The sequence below is a fragment of the Ictalurus furcatus genome, chromosome 24 (genome assembly GCF_023375685.1).
Source record: "Ictalurus furcatus strain D&B chromosome 24, Billie_1.0, whole genome shotgun sequence".
Classification (NCBI taxonomy): Eukaryota; Metazoa; Chordata; class Actinopteri; order Siluriformes; family Ictaluridae; genus Ictalurus; species Ictalurus furcatus.
The window spans coordinates 6,312,512-6,330,011 of record NC_071278.1 but is presented as its reverse complement, the minus strand read 5'-3'; the positions used below and the strand labels follow the sequence as shown (position 1 = coordinate 6,330,011).

General features: G+C 42.2%; 2 protein-coding genes across 4 annotated transcripts in view; one reads left to right on the top strand and one right to left on the bottom strand.

The window, feature by feature from the left end:
- cspg5b (chondroitin sulfate proteoglycan 5b) overlaps positions 1-1,795 on the top strand; it is an 11,045-nt gene extending 9,250 nt beyond the window's left edge. For both annotated transcript variants that reach the window (XM_053613063.1, XM_053613062.1), the window contains exon 6: positions 1,446-1,795. In XM_053613063.1, the coding sequence (XP_053469038.1) occupies positions 1,446-1,682 (237 nt within the window). In that variant the 3' untranslated portion in view covers positions 1,683-1,795. The remainder of the gene's footprint in view (positions 1-1,445) is intronic.
- A 994-nt stretch (positions 1,796-2,789) lies between these two features.
- The window catches only part of ptpn23b (protein tyrosine phosphatase, non-receptor type 23, b), a 15,560-nt gene continuing 849 nt past the window's right edge, over positions 2,790-17,500 (bottom strand). The window contains exons 2-20 of one of the 2 annotated variants that reach the window (XM_053613060.1): positions 11,146-11,220; positions 10,368-10,495; positions 10,171-10,247; positions 9,364-9,413; positions 8,603-8,734; positions 8,415-8,495; positions 8,211-8,330; positions 8,036-8,083; positions 7,828-7,884; positions 7,691-7,749; positions 7,532-7,611; positions 7,154-7,268; positions 6,853-6,918; positions 6,495-6,631; positions 6,068-6,373; positions 5,553-5,707; positions 5,313-5,464; positions 5,053-5,232; positions 2,790-4,887 (exon numbers count right to left, since the gene is read on the bottom strand). In XM_053613060.1, the coding sequence (XP_053469035.1) occupies positions 3,351-4,887; positions 5,053-5,232; positions 5,313-5,464; positions 5,553-5,707; positions 6,068-6,373; positions 6,495-6,631; positions 6,853-6,918; positions 7,154-7,268; positions 7,532-7,611; positions 7,691-7,749; positions 7,828-7,884; positions 8,036-8,083; positions 8,211-8,330; positions 8,415-8,495; positions 8,603-8,734; positions 9,364-9,413; positions 10,171-10,247; positions 10,368-10,495; positions 11,146-11,220 (3,555 nt within the window). In that variant the 3' untranslated portion in view covers positions 2,790-3,350. Of the gene's footprint in view, positions 4,888-5,052; positions 5,233-5,312; positions 5,465-5,552; positions 5,708-6,067; positions 6,374-6,494; positions 6,632-6,852; positions 6,919-7,153; positions 7,269-7,531; positions 7,612-7,690; positions 7,750-7,827; positions 7,885-8,035; positions 8,084-8,210; positions 8,331-8,414; positions 8,496-8,602; positions 8,735-9,363; positions 9,414-10,170; positions 10,248-10,367; positions 10,496-11,145; positions 11,221-17,500 lie in introns of those variants that run through there. The other variant, XM_053613061.1, reaches the window with a different exon arrangement.

Below are 17,500 nucleotides of genomic sequence, written 5' to 3'. Positions count from 1 at the left end.
GAGTGTGTGCATGATGTTCTGCGATGGACTGGTGTCTCACCCTCTGGATCCACCACGACTTTGCTGACCAGGATAACATTGGGATGAGATTAAACGAGTACCGTAACGTTCCCGTCCGTAGGCGGTGTAGAGCCGGAGCAGGTCTCTAATATGTACAGCTGTACGAACGTCACTTTCCCTGATCCTCCTTGCTCGCTGTATCCTGCTGCATCACGCTGTAAACACGACCCACGCTTACGTCTAACCCGCTCCATCCTTGCTGACCCCGTCCTGAATTATGTGGAGTCGGCATGCATTGGTGTTCTTTTGTGTACGCATGAACAAATAGAGAAAAGGAAGCTTGTGAAGTATGTTTAACAACCGAGATTTGTTGTCTAGTACTGTAAAAGCACATTGTTTTGTTTTTTTATTTAATTGATGTTATTTCAAATCCTCTTGGTGTACGTAATATTTTCATTCAATGCTTTTTTTCTTTTTTTTTTTTAAGAAATAGTCTGACATGATCAAATCAGAGTTTGCTGGAATAAAGCGTTTTTGACAGTACTGAGCTGGTCCCAGCGTATTCCTGTACTCCGCCGTTCCTCCTCTCTTGCTTTATATCCTTCTTCCTCCATCCGTCCTACTCTCTCATCGTCTGGGTCTTTGTGCATGGCTTGGATAGATACCTGGGCTGTCACTCATCCTGAGGCTAACAAGACACCTATAACCCATGTTCCCAAATCCAAACACACGTGTTTCACGTCGATACGCCATGCAGAATCTCCACACGCGCTCCCAACGTCCTACCAGCCGCTGCTGCACCTTAAACATCTCCTCCACACACACTACTACGCTGGATTAAAAACTCAATAACGTTAGTGTGAACACGAACACACACACGCGCGCACACACACACACACACACACACACACACACGACTAATTAAAGTCGAAGAAACAACAACGTGAGAATTCTGGAACACAGTAAGATTCCCTCGGCCGGCGTTCCGGCGCCGCTATCCGACACGTCGGTCCGAATGAGACTGATTTACATCATTGCCCGTCCTCATCAGACCGTACAGTGAGCTCTCGTGCCCTGTGGACGGGAACGTTTATAGAGGATCGAGGTGACGATCAGCCCCAACACCACACTTTGTACTGATTTGTAGTGAGTCTTCCCTCTAAAAGAACAAAGTGAACACAAATCATTAAAAATGTATTAAATAATTAATTAAATAAATAAACCTCCCTTCACAGCATCACAGAGCCACTGGTCCACTGGTCCTTAATCAGTCATCTGTCTCTAACTCTACTCCAGTTTTGTTTTATTTATAATTTTTGCATTCGGTGCTTTTACGTACACAAATCTTTTTTACGTACAGTATATCGTTTTTTAAAATTTTTTTATCACATGCGTGTGTGTATTTTTGTTGTTGTTTTTGTTTTATTCTATGTTCTCATCTGTAGAGTGGCGTGACCATCGATTTGGAGCTGCTCCTCCCTAACAAGGCGAAGACGCACCCCGAGACGAGCCCGCCGCTTCACTATAACGTCTTCCTCTATAAGCTCCCGAAATCCCCCAAAATATCCCCAGGACGATCCAGGCAGGCGAAAGGTCTCCCCAGACGAGGCTCCGAGCCTGGTTACAGCCCGATGTCCTCCAGGAAACCCAACCCTCGCCTGGGGAAAGCCTGCACACCGTAAAAATGTTTTTAAAAAAGTTTAACGCTCACCACGATGATGGATGATGAAGAACGAGCCATGGTCTCATGGAGATCTGGCCTTACGTTCCGGTACACGCGTACTCTTAACGAATAACCAGCTGAAATGTAGGATCTGGATAGACCTTATAACGAACAAGAACATACCTACTGTATAATCATTCCCCAAATACCAATGTCTGCCACCGTCACGTCATACAGCCAACAAACGCCCCCAAGGAGAACTAATTAATTAACGAGGTGCTTTTTTTTTTCTTCCCTTCACATTTTTAATCTGATTAATACTTTTCATTTAGAATAAACACTGAATTATGTGAATACTTCACAAGAGTGTTGATCCTTTGTTCAAAAATAACTGCATAGTGCACTACTACACTACATACAGTTAGAGGAGTGGAGAAGGGGGTGGGAAGAGGGCGGGGTACCAGCACTGAACGACTTAGACAAGATGACAAACTGTTCACTTTTATAACCAGTAGGAAGCACCGACGTACGACCAACATGAAATATATCATAACAGTCAGCTATTAAAGCTGCATTAGCGTTGTAGCTCATGAAGAAGAACTGGGTCGCTGGTTCTCTCACGTTCTCCTGCTGTCAAAGAGAAGCAAAGTAATGCTAGAGATGGACTGCAAGAAGAAGAGAAAAAAAAAAAAAAAAAAAGACACATGGGGTGTCTGGTCTGGTCCGTGATTATAAATCCCGCTTCTCAGAGAAAAAGGGATATTGGAAGACGACGTCGGTTCACTGCGTGTTATTTACATTTCAATTTATCGTTTAAAATTGCTTAAAAGAAAAGAGGCCATGAGGGTTTGAGTTTCCCCAGCTGCATGGAGGACTTGTGTAAAAAGCAGAGAGTGTGTGTGTGTGTGTGTAAATCTCTTCTGTGTGTGAAGTCGGTGAAGCGTGCTGATTTAATCCGGATAGCTCCAGTAAACCCAAGGAACGGCTGAACGAACGAACGAACACACACTTTTATATAGCAACATAAGGGCAGTGTGTGGAGGATGGGTAATTCTGGATAATTTCCATACATCTCTCGGTCATGTGCAGGAGTGGGCGGAGCAAAGCTCGTTACTGATAAACAACCTGATAAACATCGTAAACTTTATTAGAAAAGCAACCCATAAAACTTACAGATAAAATTTAGAGAAATTATACAGGCAGGCTAAATGCGCCATCATATTGCACCCTTATTATAGTTAATGTTAAAGGAACCCGGTCAGTAAGTTCACGCCGTCTTTTATCGAGAACACAGCGCGGTTCTAGAAGCTCAGGAACGAGGAACTTCTATTCATAGATCTTAAGAAAGTAAGTGAAGGTATAGTGTCAGGTATAGTAGGTATAGTATTAACGTGTTTATGGTTATGCACAATCATTACAATAGAGTATAATTTGTAGAACATAAGAAGATCCAGATCACTGAAAAGAACACTCTTTCGCAACTCCTGTGGATCATCAAACGTTTGATTTGTGTGGTCTTTCTGTCTGTTCTCTGGTTTTTCCTCACGCTTCCAGAAGGAGAGGACTTCTATGGATGTAGAAATCATGGACGCGCTGGTATTAGTCCAAAATCCCATGCTAACAGGCTAATCTTAACTGATCACGAACTTGAGATTGCTATAGCATGAACATTACACCAGCTTGGATTTTATTCGACTTTATCTTCTCCACAATCAGAAGCTTCTTGCTGGGAAGCAATGCTGAGTTTGTCCATCTTATCTTGAATAGAATCCTGATTCACCGCCCCATGAGATGGATTGATCTGCTGGAATCCCTCTTTATTCTCAGAGGATGAAGGCTTCAGGACAGACCCAGGCTGAGGATTGGATAAGGGGTGAGCTGGGGAAGGTGTAAGTATACCAGCAAGTGCAGGGGGATTTGGATTGTCCATCACTGGGACAGTAATTGCTTCAGAAGACGAGTTATTCCGAGGTGGAACATGCTGGATTTGAAGGGGATTCCCTGTCTGGAACATGGGACTGAACTGAGTAGTCGGTTGCTGACACATGTTTTGGGCTGGAAGGGGCTGTGCTTGGCTGTGAGGTGTTCCTCCCTGAAAAATGGCACCCTGTGGTAGTCCAGGATTACAGGATTGGTAAGCAAAAGGCATCGGGATATTTTGGCTGAAGGGTACCTGAGTGGTAGTTTGAGATAAAGGTGTCGGTTTGTTAGCATTCTGGAGGGCCCCAGGTTGAGAATATGGAACGGAGGGAAGAACATGACCCATATGAGCTTGGGGCTGGTTTTGTGTAGTTTGTCCTGGATGAAACTGGTTTACAGGACCAGGAGGAAATTGTTGTACCTTAGCTTCCCCAGGAAGGGAAGCCTGTGTAACTGAGAGAAGGCCTGGCTGAACTGGTAAGCCAGGCTGGGACTGTGCACCTAAAGTAGGCCAGTAAGCAGTAGTAGGGATTGGCTGAGACTGACTCTGAGGTGGCACTGGAGGCTGGAACTGTCCAGGATGGGAGGATGGCTGGCTTTGCCCAAAAAAGGCAACCCTAGGTGCCTGAGAGATTATGCCAGGTGCAGGTTGCGGGGGGAAACCTTGGTATTGTGTTCCTGGAGTCACCTGTTGAGCAGAAGAGGACTGAGGCATGCTAGACTGCATGTGTTGACCCTGTCCACCAGACATGAGAACATGTCCAGGCAGACCTGGTCTTGCAGCAGAATGTCCCATCTCAGGGGGCATAGTATAATTTGCTGAAACAATGGGAAAGGGTACACTTGGTGGTCTCTGCCATGGTGCTGGGATATAGCCCTGATGAGGCATTTGTGAAGGATGAATCTGTGGGGGAACTTGTGTGATGCCTCCAGATGGACCAGGCTGGAATTGTTGAGGTACAACATAACCTGAAGGTTGTAGGACTCCTGAAACTTGGCCATAAGGGGGTTGTTTAGTAGGTGTCAACTGTGGCATTCCCTGGTTTGAAAATGGAGCACTGGCTGCAACTGGGGGCCAAATGAGAGGGGTTGGTCCATGGGGACCAAAGTTAGGGAGTGGTGGACCTCTAGCTAAGGCCATATCTGGGGGCAGGTTGTGCAGTTTCTGGGGTACATGCTGTCCAAGGGTAAAGGAAGGAACAAAAGCCTCCATACTGGAGGTGCCAGACTGAGGACTTGGGGTACTGTTGCCAAGCACCGGCTTTTGAGCAGTAGGTCTAGGAGGAGGCACTTTTGCTACCTCACTATGGAAACAAGGCAGAAATATAAAGCAAAGTCAAAACGAGTAAAGCAGTGGGAAACAGTTTCACATGAATTTGATCCGCTGTGGAGTTTAAAAACATGTATTCCTTTTACTCTACAAGATAAAGGATCTGCTAGTGCGGTCATCCTAACCGTTTCTTTCTTACCTTTCCACTAAGGCAGCTCTCCCATCTTCTCTGCTCTGGCAGATGGTCTTAACTCTGTCCAGAAGGCCGGATGTCTTTTTTTCCAGGTCCTGATAGAAGCTTTTACCTTCCTCAGCCTTTTTAACCAGGTCCTCATATGCCTCGTATGAAGCGACCAAAGACTGCACTTTGCTGTTCCGTCTGTAGAGCAAGCCATGCAATTTACATACACCTGTGGATATTCGTTCCCAATGACGCAAATAAAATGCAAATACACATACTCTTGTTGTGTGGCACTGAGGGTCTTTCGGATGGTGGCGCACAGCACGTTAACCTCCGTCAAAGCTTTAATGATGTTATCCTGCGCTGCTAGGTTCTGATTGATGTATCCCTTCAACTGGCCATATTTCCTCAGTTGCTCCTCAATCACGGCCTAAGACAGACATTGTCATACAAACTGGTCAAAAGACCCTAACGAAATGCAAGTTATTAATGAAATAGTAGGTCCTGCAGACCCATACCTTTATCTCAGACCGTTCGATGGTCACCAGAGTAGCTGTAATGTCATCTTTCTGAATGAGGTCACGAAGCTCCTTCTCGAATGAGATCCTTTGCTTCCGCATCTCATCGACTTTCCCACAGATCCGTTTCATCGTCTGCAAGGATGACGTATCATCTAAGGCCCAAGGACAGAGTCAAGGACATGCACACTCAAACACACCTACACATGCATGCAACATACACTGCTATACCAAAGACTGACTGTTTAATAGGAACACTTGTACCTGTGCTTATTCATGCAGTTATCCAATCATGCCAGTAAAGGTCAAGAAGTCAAGGTGTACAGGTGTTAAAGTGGCCAGTGAGTTTATGTAATGTGTAGATTTTTATAGTTAAAAAAAACCTCTTGAACATTTGTTCAAGATACAGTGCTGTGAAAAAGTATTTGCCCCCATCCTGATTTCTTCTGTTTGTGTATATCTCATACTAAATTGTTTCAGAAATTTAAACAAAATCTAAGATGCCATAGTCTCACCTTGACTCAGTTGTGGCTGAGGCAGGCTCTTCCTCAGCTCATCCAGTGGTCCCTGCAGCAGACGCAGGTTTGGGATGTGCTGGCTCATGGCTTTGTGGAGCTCAGTATTGGTTTGGCTGGCTACTTGATGGGCTGCCTCATATTTCCTGAACTCCTTCTGGAGTTCCGTTAATTCAGGAGACCTGGGAGGCAATCCTTTCTGCCCAACCACATTTACCAGAGTCTTCTCCCCTGCCTCATCTTCCTGCAGCGCATTACGCACTTCCTCTAGATAAGCGCCCACGTCAGTGTACACACTGGACAAAGCTGTGCAGCACACGGTCACAGGATCATACAAGAGTCAGGTGAGACGGATATGTAACACAAAACACTCAGATATGGCGTATGTACGAGTTTACGTGTGGCGTTTTAGTGGTGCACTACACACCCTGCATGGCTTCCACTAATCTCCTCACTGCATCTGGTTGAACACTGAGTGCTGCACATTTCTCCAACAACGACGAAGGAACAGAGCCGAACATGTCCAAATCCACTGAATCACAGTTCAAAGACTCCATAAAACTCCTAAAGAATAAAAATAAAATAAAAAAAGGTTTTCAGAATAATGGACTGAATAAATAAATATTCCCCCAGTAGGTGCTTTGATGATGGTGATGGAGAGTGCTATCTAAACACGCCTCTCTCCCATAAGGCTTCGGTATGATTTACATCACCATCAGACAGAAAATACTGATGTTCTGTGACCGTTCTTTCTAAACTGTGAAGACATGCCATGTGTCCCTTACTCCAAGATCTGGTTCTTCTCGTCAATCGAAGCCATCACTTCACGAAGCAGCTTGGCCTTCTCTTCACTAAAAAAAAAGAAAGAAAGGAAGGACAGACGTTTTAAAAGCACTAATTGTACAGTATGTTCTGTCTTTAAACAACACTGAACTACTTCCGAAGACGGGAACTGATACTCGTCCTGTTTATTTCGCAGAAGCGACTCATAAAATAAAATAAAATGTAAATAAAATGATGCACAACTGATAGTGAAAGCAAAAGATTCTGCAGAAAAAGTAACGAGTTTCCTCCTCGGAGCGCGACCTGTAGACTGATGAAGCCTCGTGAGCTGCCATAGGAACCAGTTTGGAGAAGAGGTCAGGACCAGTGATGTTGGGGTCAATCGGGGTGACAGGGAGGGGCTTCACCAGAGACGCACCTACACACAAGAGGATGAATGTTCTCGCTGGCATCAACAGTGGATATAATTATTATTTTTTTAAAAAAGTTTACACACCCCTCTTAAAACAGGGATGAAACCACGATAAATCATGTCAGAACTTTTTTTTTTTAAACAACAGATTTCAATATGTCGTCATTTATATCCACAGTAGTGAACACGCCTACATCTGTTAGGTTGAAAAAACGTGTGATAAAAATAACTAACTAACTAACTAAATAAATAAATAATCGCTGATCTACCTTTCCCTGGATCCAGCGTGTCCAGACTAGGAACTGATTCATGGTAGATAAATTCGTTGTCCTTCTTAGCGGAGTTAAACCTACAACAGAAGACACACAAAACACTCGTCTTCTAAATAAAACATCTTCTCTAATCTTCTCGAATTGTACGGATCTTACTTTCCACCGACGACGTCCATGGTGAATTTCAGAGCTTCCTGTACGGAGTCCGGCTGACCCTGCAGCGTAAAAGCTCGTAAGGTTAATCATGCAGAAAATGTGTGTGTGTGTGTGTGTGTGAGATAAAGTGATCTTACCTTGCTTAGCTTAATAGCTTCATTTAGTTTGCCTAGAGAGCTTTGGAAGTATGCAACCTATGGGAAAAAAAAAAGTTTTAAATTCTCAGCCTTACTGAAATCCGTCTCGTAATTATAACCACGATAATAATATATGCAGATGTGTAGTAACACTCAGATTATTAGATACAAAGCCTTGACTTAATAAACTATAATAAACTAGACTTACAGCTTCACCGTACTTCTTCTGCTCCTCACAGTGCTTGCCCATGTGTAACTGAAACGGTAAAAACAACTCCGTGGCTTGTTGCAGTTCATATTTAATACACAGAACGTGTGTGTGGGGCTTTTTTTTTTAAAAACCTTTAATGAATAAATAGCGAAAGGTGAGACGTGAGACTCACATGTGTGACTGCACTGAAATAGCTGATTTTCATACAGAGGAGTTTCCTCCACTCCTTTTTCCCAGACACACAGTCGGAGCTCGCCAGCACTCGCGTGCACTCCCTGTAGTAGTCACACACCTACGGGAAGAAAAGTGTCGAGGGAGTAATAGAGCAAGCGGACACATGCATATACGTGAGAAACATCAGCGCACACCCTCTCACCTGGGCGCAAATTCGTGCGATTAGGAAGCTCTTCCTGTTGTCCAACAGGGTTTTTTCTAGGAGGCACTCCTGAGCCTGAGCCTAACAACACACACACATACACACACACAGCCAGAGCAGTAAACTCGGGTTAGATGTAATAATCGGAGCATGAGGTTGTTACACTGTGTGTACGGTGTGTTCCTCACCAGCATTAGACTGATGTTGATGGACAATGCTTGGTGACTGAGGTCAGCGCTGTAGCCGGAGTTGTAATGATCTCTGATGTGTGTGAACACCCCTGCAGCGCACTGGAAATGGGTGCAGGATGTCTTCATCCCCTACAGCACACACACACACACACAGATTAACGGAAAGGCAAAATGAAGAGGTCGCTGCCCGCTAAAGGTCCAGTCAGTGATTTGGTTTGAACTGTTTGGGTGACGCTCTCAGAGCACTGACCAGCAGAGGGCGTCCTTATCCTGACTGAAAAGGAAGAAGCCTGTATTTGTCACATGTATGTTACAGCACAGCCAATCAGAGCACTCAGCTCTTCCGCCATGATACAGCGCCCCTGGAGCAGGGAGGGTTAAGGGCCTTGCTCAAGGGCCCAACAGTGGCAGCGTGGCGGTGCTGGGGCTTGAACTCCCAACCTTCCGATCAGTAACCCAGAGCCTTAACCACCAAGCCACCACTGCCCCCTAAAATCTCCTGTTATTTATTTTATAAAGCCTGAGTCATCGAAAGAGAAAATGATGTATGACTGAATGTGTGACTGTAGGTGTGAATGTAAACTCCACCTGAATGTATGACTTTTTCAGAAACTTTTAGAAAAACTCAACTTAAAAAAAAATCACTGACCACACCTTTAATTTGGGGAGGGAATGTGTGTGTGACGTGTGTGTGACATGTGTGTGACGTGTGTGTGTGATGTGTGTGTGATGTGTGTGTGATGTGTGTGTGTTCTCACTTCTTCAGAAACTCTGTTATCAATGGCCCCCAGATAAGAGTGTAAAGCACCTTCAAAAAAAAGGGAACAGAACAATATCAGTTTTTGTTCCGTTTTGTTTTCGGAGATGTGTGTGTGTGTGAGAGTGTATGTGTGTGTGTATGTTTGTGCGTGTGTGTGAGACAGAACAGTTTTCGGAGATGTGTAGGTGTATGTGTGTGTGTCTGTATGTATGTATGTATGTATGTATGTATGTATATGTGTGTGTGTGTGTGTGTGTGTGTGTGTTAGAACAGTTTTCAGAGTTTTCGGAGATGTGTATGTGTGTGTGTGTGTGTGTGTGTGTATATATATATATATATATATATATATATATATATATGTGTGTGTATGTTTGTGTGTGTGAGACAGAACAGTTTTCAGAAATGTGTATGTATGTATGTATGTGTGTGTGTATGTAGGTGTATGTGTAGGTGTGAGTGTATGTATGTGTAGGTGTGTGTGTGAGTGTATGTATGTGTAGGTGTGTGTGTGTATGTGTAGGTGCGTGTGTGTGAGAGTGTATGTGTGTGTATGTATGTGTGTGTGTGAGTGTGTGTGTGTATATATATGTGTGTGTGTGTGAGTGTATGTAGGTGTGTGTGTGTGTGTGTGTGAGTATGTAGGTGTGTGTGTATGTGTGTGTATGTGTGTGTGTGTATGTAGGTGTGTGTGTGTATGTAGGTGTGTGTGTGTGAGTGTATGTATGTAGGTGTGTGTGTGTGAGTGTATGTAGGTGTGTGTGTATGTGAGTGTATGTAGGTGTGTGTGTATATGTGTGTGTCTCACCGAGGTTATAAAGGACACAGGCCTGTTCATAGCTGATGTCTTGATGAGTGACTTGCTTTCCTGAAAAGATGTCAATCCTGTGGTGAAGAACAGAGGAACAGAAGAACAGAGGAACAGACGGAGGAACAGTAAGGAGAAATGGACAGCTCGAAGACTCCACATTCTCACAACAGTGTTCTTGTGCTAGTTTGACTTGCCATGTCACCGGTGCGGCTGCTTCCTGTCCCTTTGCCATCGGAACACGACTCTGCAGGAAGTGCAGCTGTCCGAAGTATTTCCTCAGTGTGTTGCAGCCCTCAAAGTCCCTTGGGACATTTACCACGTGCTAGAGGAGAGAGAGAGAGAGAGAGAGAGAGAGAGAGAGAGAGAGAGAGAGAGAGAGAGAGTGAGAGAATAATGATGCATTACTGTATTATTAATGCACTGTATATCTATAACAGTGATGTAGGTGATCAGACGTGCTCGTAGTTCTCTTTAACAGATGAAATAACAAGGCTATGTGAGTAATCTCCTCCAGGGCACAAGAGCTGATGAGGGGTAATAACTTTTGTTTAGAATGGTGTTCCAGATCCATATTTAAATCCTCACTCACCTGTCAATCACCTGCACTTTTAAATACTGAAGACATGGAGGTGTCCTGAGGTGATGGATTTTTAAACATCCCCTCCAAGCTTGGCGGTTTTTATTCAAGGAATAATTGTTTACATTAAATTGGTGGATGTGTGCGTTATTATAAATCGCTTGTGAAAGCACTTTGCCCTGAGGTGTGTCTGTTAATCCTGTTCTTTCAGGTGACGCTAGGGAAATTAGTTTGGTTGCTTTGCAAAACGGACAAGGTGATAAATAACAGTGATAAAATGGTGGAGCGTGATGTGCTATTTCAGCCAGCTTGCCCACCCTTACTTGAACAGTAAACCCATTAAACCTACAGATGAGACGTATACCCAGTATTAAGTTTAAACACCTTCTCCTCACCTGACGAAGCTGCTCAAGTGTTCTCAGAGCTTTACTGTAGTTCTCAGGGCTTTCACCGTAGTTCTTCTTAATGAACTGTGGACAAACAGGACACATGAACAGTACAGCAGAAGCTGGAGAACTTTACTCACACTGCAGGCAGACTGAGATATCTGAGAAACTTTAGGATGTCTAAAGCTGCATCTGGAAGAAAGATGTCGAATCATGTTCTCTGCTCTTCTTTACGAACTACAGAAAAGGAAACTTTAGGTTACTGCAGTGCGTGCAGGAACCTACTGCAGTGTTTGTACTCTATAATAGCAGTGTATCTCTGTAAACCTGTTTCTCACTGCTCACACGGGTTCTTCATGTTCTTCATCCCGCCTTCATCCTAATCAATCTCCACACAAAACAAACTGAACAGGGTAGTGACTAGTTTACACTGCAAACTCAAAATGACTTATGGTTTATCATCTCACCTCACCTTATCTCATCTCACCTCATCTCATCTCACCTTACCTCATCTCACCTTACCTCATCTCACCTTACCTCATCTCACGTCATCTCATCTCACCTTACCTCTCCTCATCTCACCTTATCTCTCCTCATCTCACCTTATCTCTCCTCATCTCACTTCACCTCATCTCACGTCATCTCATCTCACCTTATCTCAGCTTATCTCTCCTCATCTCTTCTCTTCTCATGTCACCTTCTCATTAAACCTTACCTCACCTTATCTCATCTCACCTTCTCATCTCACCTTATCTCTCCTCTTCTCATGTCACCTTCTCATTAAACTTTACCTCACCTTATCTCTCCTCATCTCACCTCATCTCTTCTCTTCTCATGTCACCTTCTCATTAAACCTTACCTCACCTTATCTCATCTCACCTTATCTCTCCTCATCTCACCTTATCTCATCTCATCTTATCTCATCTCATCTCACCTTATCTCTCCTCATCTTTCCTCATCTCACCTTATCTCATCTCATCTTATCTCATCTCATCTTATCTCTCCTCATCTTTCCTCATCTCACCTTATCTCTCCTCATCTCACCTTATCTCTCCTCATCTCACCTTATCTCATCTCTCCTCATCTCACCTTAGCTCATCTCATCTCACCTTATCTCTCCTCATCTCACCTCATCAAACACAAACTGACTACACAGATTCCAACTTTGTGGCAACAGTTTGAGGAAGAACCACATACGGGTGTGATGATCAGGTGTTCACAAACTTTTAGCTGCACAGTATATCTTAAGCTCTTCTACTGAAGATGAGTCACATTCTAGACTCTAGTGTTAAGAGTTAAAGCCTAGCTTATTGAAAAAATTGGCGAGGGTATAACAAATTACAACACTGTATAGTACTCTAAACCAGTACACCACCCATTATACACACTACAACACTGTATAGTACTCTAAACCAGTATACCACCTATTATAGCACACTACAACACTGTATAGTACTCTAAACCAGTACACCACCCATTATACACACTACAACACTGTATAGTACTCTAAACCAGTATACCACCTATTATAGCACACTACAACACTGTATAGTACTCTAAACCAGTACACCACCTATTATAGCACACTACAACACAGTACAGTACTCTAAACCAGTACACCACCCATTATACACACTACAACACTGTATAGTACTCTAAACCAGTACACCACCTATTATACACACTACAACACAGTACAGTACTCTAAACCAGTACACCACCCATTATACACACTACAACACTGTATAGTACTCTAAAACAGTATACCACCTATTATAGCACACTACAACACTGTATAGTACTCTAAACCAGTACACCACCTATTATAGCACACTACAACACAGTACAGTACTCTAAACCAGTACACCACCCATTATACACACTACAACACTGTATAGTACTCTAAACCAGTACACCACCCATTATACACACTACAACACTGTATAGTACTCTAAACCAGTATACCACCTATTATAGCACACTACAACACTGTATAGTACTCTAAACCAGTACACCACCTATTATAGCACACTACAACACAGTACAGTACTCTAAACCGGTACACCACCCATTATACACACTACAACACTGTATAGTACTCTAAACCAGTACACCACCCATTATACACACTACAACACTGTATAGTACTCTAAACCAGTACACCACCTATTATACACACTACAACACAGTACAGTACTCTAAACCAGTACACCACCCATTATACACACTACAACACTGTATAGTACTCTAAAACAGTATACCACCTATTATAGCACACTACAACACTGTATAGTACTCTAAACCAGTACACCACCTATTATAGCACACTACAACACAGTACAGTACTCTAAACCAGTACACCACCCATTATACACACTACAACACTGTATAGTACTCTAAACCAGTACACCACCTATTATAGCACACTACAACACAGTACAGTACTCTAAACCAGTACACCACCTATTATACACACTACAACACTGTATAGTACTCTAAAACAGTATACCACCTATTATAGCACACTACAACACTGTATAGTACTCTAAACCAGTACACCACCCATTATACACACTACAACACTGTATAGTACTCTAAACCAGTACACCACCTATTATAGCACACTACAACACAGTACAGTACTCTAAACCAGTACACCACCTATTATAGCACACTACAACACAGTACAGTACTCTAAACCAGTACACCACCCATTATACACACAACAACACTGTATAGTACTCTAAACCAGTACACCGCCCATTATACACACTACAACACTGTATAGTACTCTAAACCAGTACACCACCTATTATACACACAACACAGTATAGTACTCTAAACCAGTACACCACCTATTATACACACTACAACACAGTACAGTACTCTAAACCAGTACACCACCCATTATACACACTACAACACTGTATAGTACTCTAAAACAGTATACCACCTATTATAGCACACTACAACACTGTATAGTACTCTAAACCAGTACACCACCTATTATAGCACACTACAACACAGTACAGTACTCTAAACCAGTACACCACCCATTATACACACTACAACACTGTATAGTACTCTAAACCAGTACACCACCCATTATACACACTACAACACTGTATAGTACTCTAAACCAGTATACCACCTATTATAGCACACTACAACACTGTATAGTACTCTAAACCAGTACACCACCTATTATAGCACACTACAACACAGTACAGTACTCTAAACCGGTACACCACCCATTATACACACTACAACACTGTATAGTACTCTAAACCAGTACACCACCCATTATACACACTACAACACTGTATAGTACTCTAAACCAGTACACCACCTATTATACACACTACAACACAGTACAGTACTCTAAACCAGTACACCACCCATTATACACACTACAACACTGTATAGTACTCTAAAACAGTATACCACCTATTATAGCACACTACAACACTGTATAGTACTCTAAACCAGTACACCACCTATTATAGCACACTACAACACAGTACAGTACTCTAAACCAGTACACCACCCATTATACACACTACAACACTGTATAGTACTCTAAACCAGTACACCACCTATTATAGCACACTACAACACAGTACAGTACTCTAAACCAGTACACCACCTATTATACACACTACAACACTGTATAGTACTCTAAAACAGTATACCACCTATTATAGCACACTACAACACTGTATAGTACTCTAAACCAGTACACCACCCATTATACACACTACAACACTGTATAGTACTCTAAACCAGTACACCACCTATTATAGCACACTACAACACAGTACAGTACTCTAAACCAGTACACCACCTATTATAGCACACTACAACACAGTACAGTACTCTAAACCAGTACACCACCCATTATACACACAGCAACACTGTATAGTACTCTAAACCAGTACACCACCCATTATACACACTACAACACTGTATAGTACTCTAAACCAGTACACCACCTATTATACACACAACACAGTATAGTACTCTAAACCAGTACACCACCTATTATACACACTACAACACCGTACAGTACTCTAAACCAGTACACCACCTATTATACACACAACAACACTGTATAGTACTCTAAACCAGTACACCGCCTATTATACACACAACAACACTGTATAGTACTCTAAACCAGTACACCGCCTATTATACACACTACAACACTGTATAGTACTCTAAACCAGTACACCGCCTATTATACACACAACACAATATAGTACTCTAAACCAGTACACCACCCATTATACACACTACAACACAGTATAGTACTCTAAACCAGTATACCACCTATAATAGCACACTACAACACTGTATAGTACTCTAAACCAGTACACCGCCTATTATACACAATACAACACAGTATAGTACTCTAAACCAGTACACCACCCATTATACACACTACAACACTGTATAGTACTCTAAACCAGTACACCACCTATCATACACACCACAACACTGTATAAACTGGCATAAAGTTGGTTTGACGTTGGACGTTTGATATTCGCAGATATGCGGAAATTAAGGGACCGTCTCTAAAGTTACATACGACATTGACTACGTTTACATGGACAGCAGTAATCTAATTATTGACCTCACTCTGATTAAGAAAAAATTGTGATTAAGGTGTTTACATGAGTCGCTTTTAGAATACTCCTTTTCATGTACCCGTTTTACATGTTATATAACATAAGATTAACGGCAAACGTCATTACGTCACTGCGCCACACCACCCGACGTCCCTCCAGAATTTCACGTATTAACATACAGTTGGTCTTCGTTATGGTACCGTATGTATAGTTTTGGATGTTTAATTTTTACGAACGCTTCCAGTGCGGTTAATTATTTGTCATGCTATACGTGCTAATAGACGGCTGCTTGAAGCCGTGGACTTCATCCCAAACCGCGTACATACCTACTGTTTAGTAGCCGAGATACATGTATTTCGCCTGCTATAGGCCTAAAGCAGGTAAGTACGCGGTTTGGGACGCAGCCGTGCTCTCTTGTTTCCTGTGAAACGGTTGAGCACCCCCGTGTGTGTATGTGTCCTGTCGCACAATGTGGTAAAAACTCCCACACGACGTTAATAGTGTGATTAAGGTGTGTACATGTCTGTAATACACGTCCATAATGTGACTAAAACAGGAATACTCCACACTTCTTAATTCCATTTGTGTTTACTTCGAGTATGACTTTAATCAGATTAAGGCAATTAAAAATTGCAGTTTACATGATAGTTTCTTAATCAGAGTATCGTCTTAATCGGGTTAAGAGTGGATTATTGTTGTCCGTGTAAACGCACTGAGTCATATAACCAACTGTAAAGTGTTCATCTAGGTGTCAGGTATGACGCACACCTTTTAGATTTTTGATATTTAACCCTACAACGAACAAACCAAAAAAACCTTCACGAATGCATAAAGGGGGTCAACATGACCCGTACTGGATTGAATGGTTTTCTTCAAAAAAAAATAGACGTCCTATTAATGAAATAATTAAAGGAACTGATGATCCATGAATGTTTTAATATTTCAAACATTTTTATATTTAATCCTTGTCCCTCCTTTCTTCTGAACCATTCTGCTTATTGTGCCCTGAACATGCGTCATCATTATTAGCATTCTCATCTTCATTTCAATTGTCAGGAGTTCAAGAGATTAAAATGATTTTTAATACTGTTATCTTTATGTACACACACACATACATATACACACACACACACACACACACACACTCTTACTGTCACTACCAAAACACCAAGCATTATTCATGTGGAAATATTCTAAGTTTTGAGGCCCGGTTTAGAAAATGCAGTTAGGTATTGACCCAAACTTTCTTTTTTAAATTCAAAGATAGGGAGAATGTTGAGAAAGATGAGGGAATTGATGAGCTGAGTGAGGGGCACAATAAACTCAATGAAACAAAGGAAAGAAGAGATGAAGACTATACTTGTGACAGGGGAGATGACGGGAACAGCACTGGTGATAAAGATGAGAATGCTAATAATGATGACACATGTTTAGGGCACAATAAGCAGAATGGTACAGAAGAATGGAAGGACCAGGATTGTTCTTGTGACAGGGAGGTTGAGGGCTCAAAAGCTTGACTGGAAGTGCTGCTTATGTAAATCATTTTGAATTCCTTTGGCTCCTGTCCACAATCTAAACATGTACATAAATGAATTAAAACAAATCAAAATGTTTCAAATATTAAAACATTCATGTATCATCAGTTCTTTTAATTATTTCATTAATAGGACATCTATTTTTTTTGAAGAAGAAAACCATTCAATCCAGTACGGGTCATCTTAACCCCCTTTATGCAT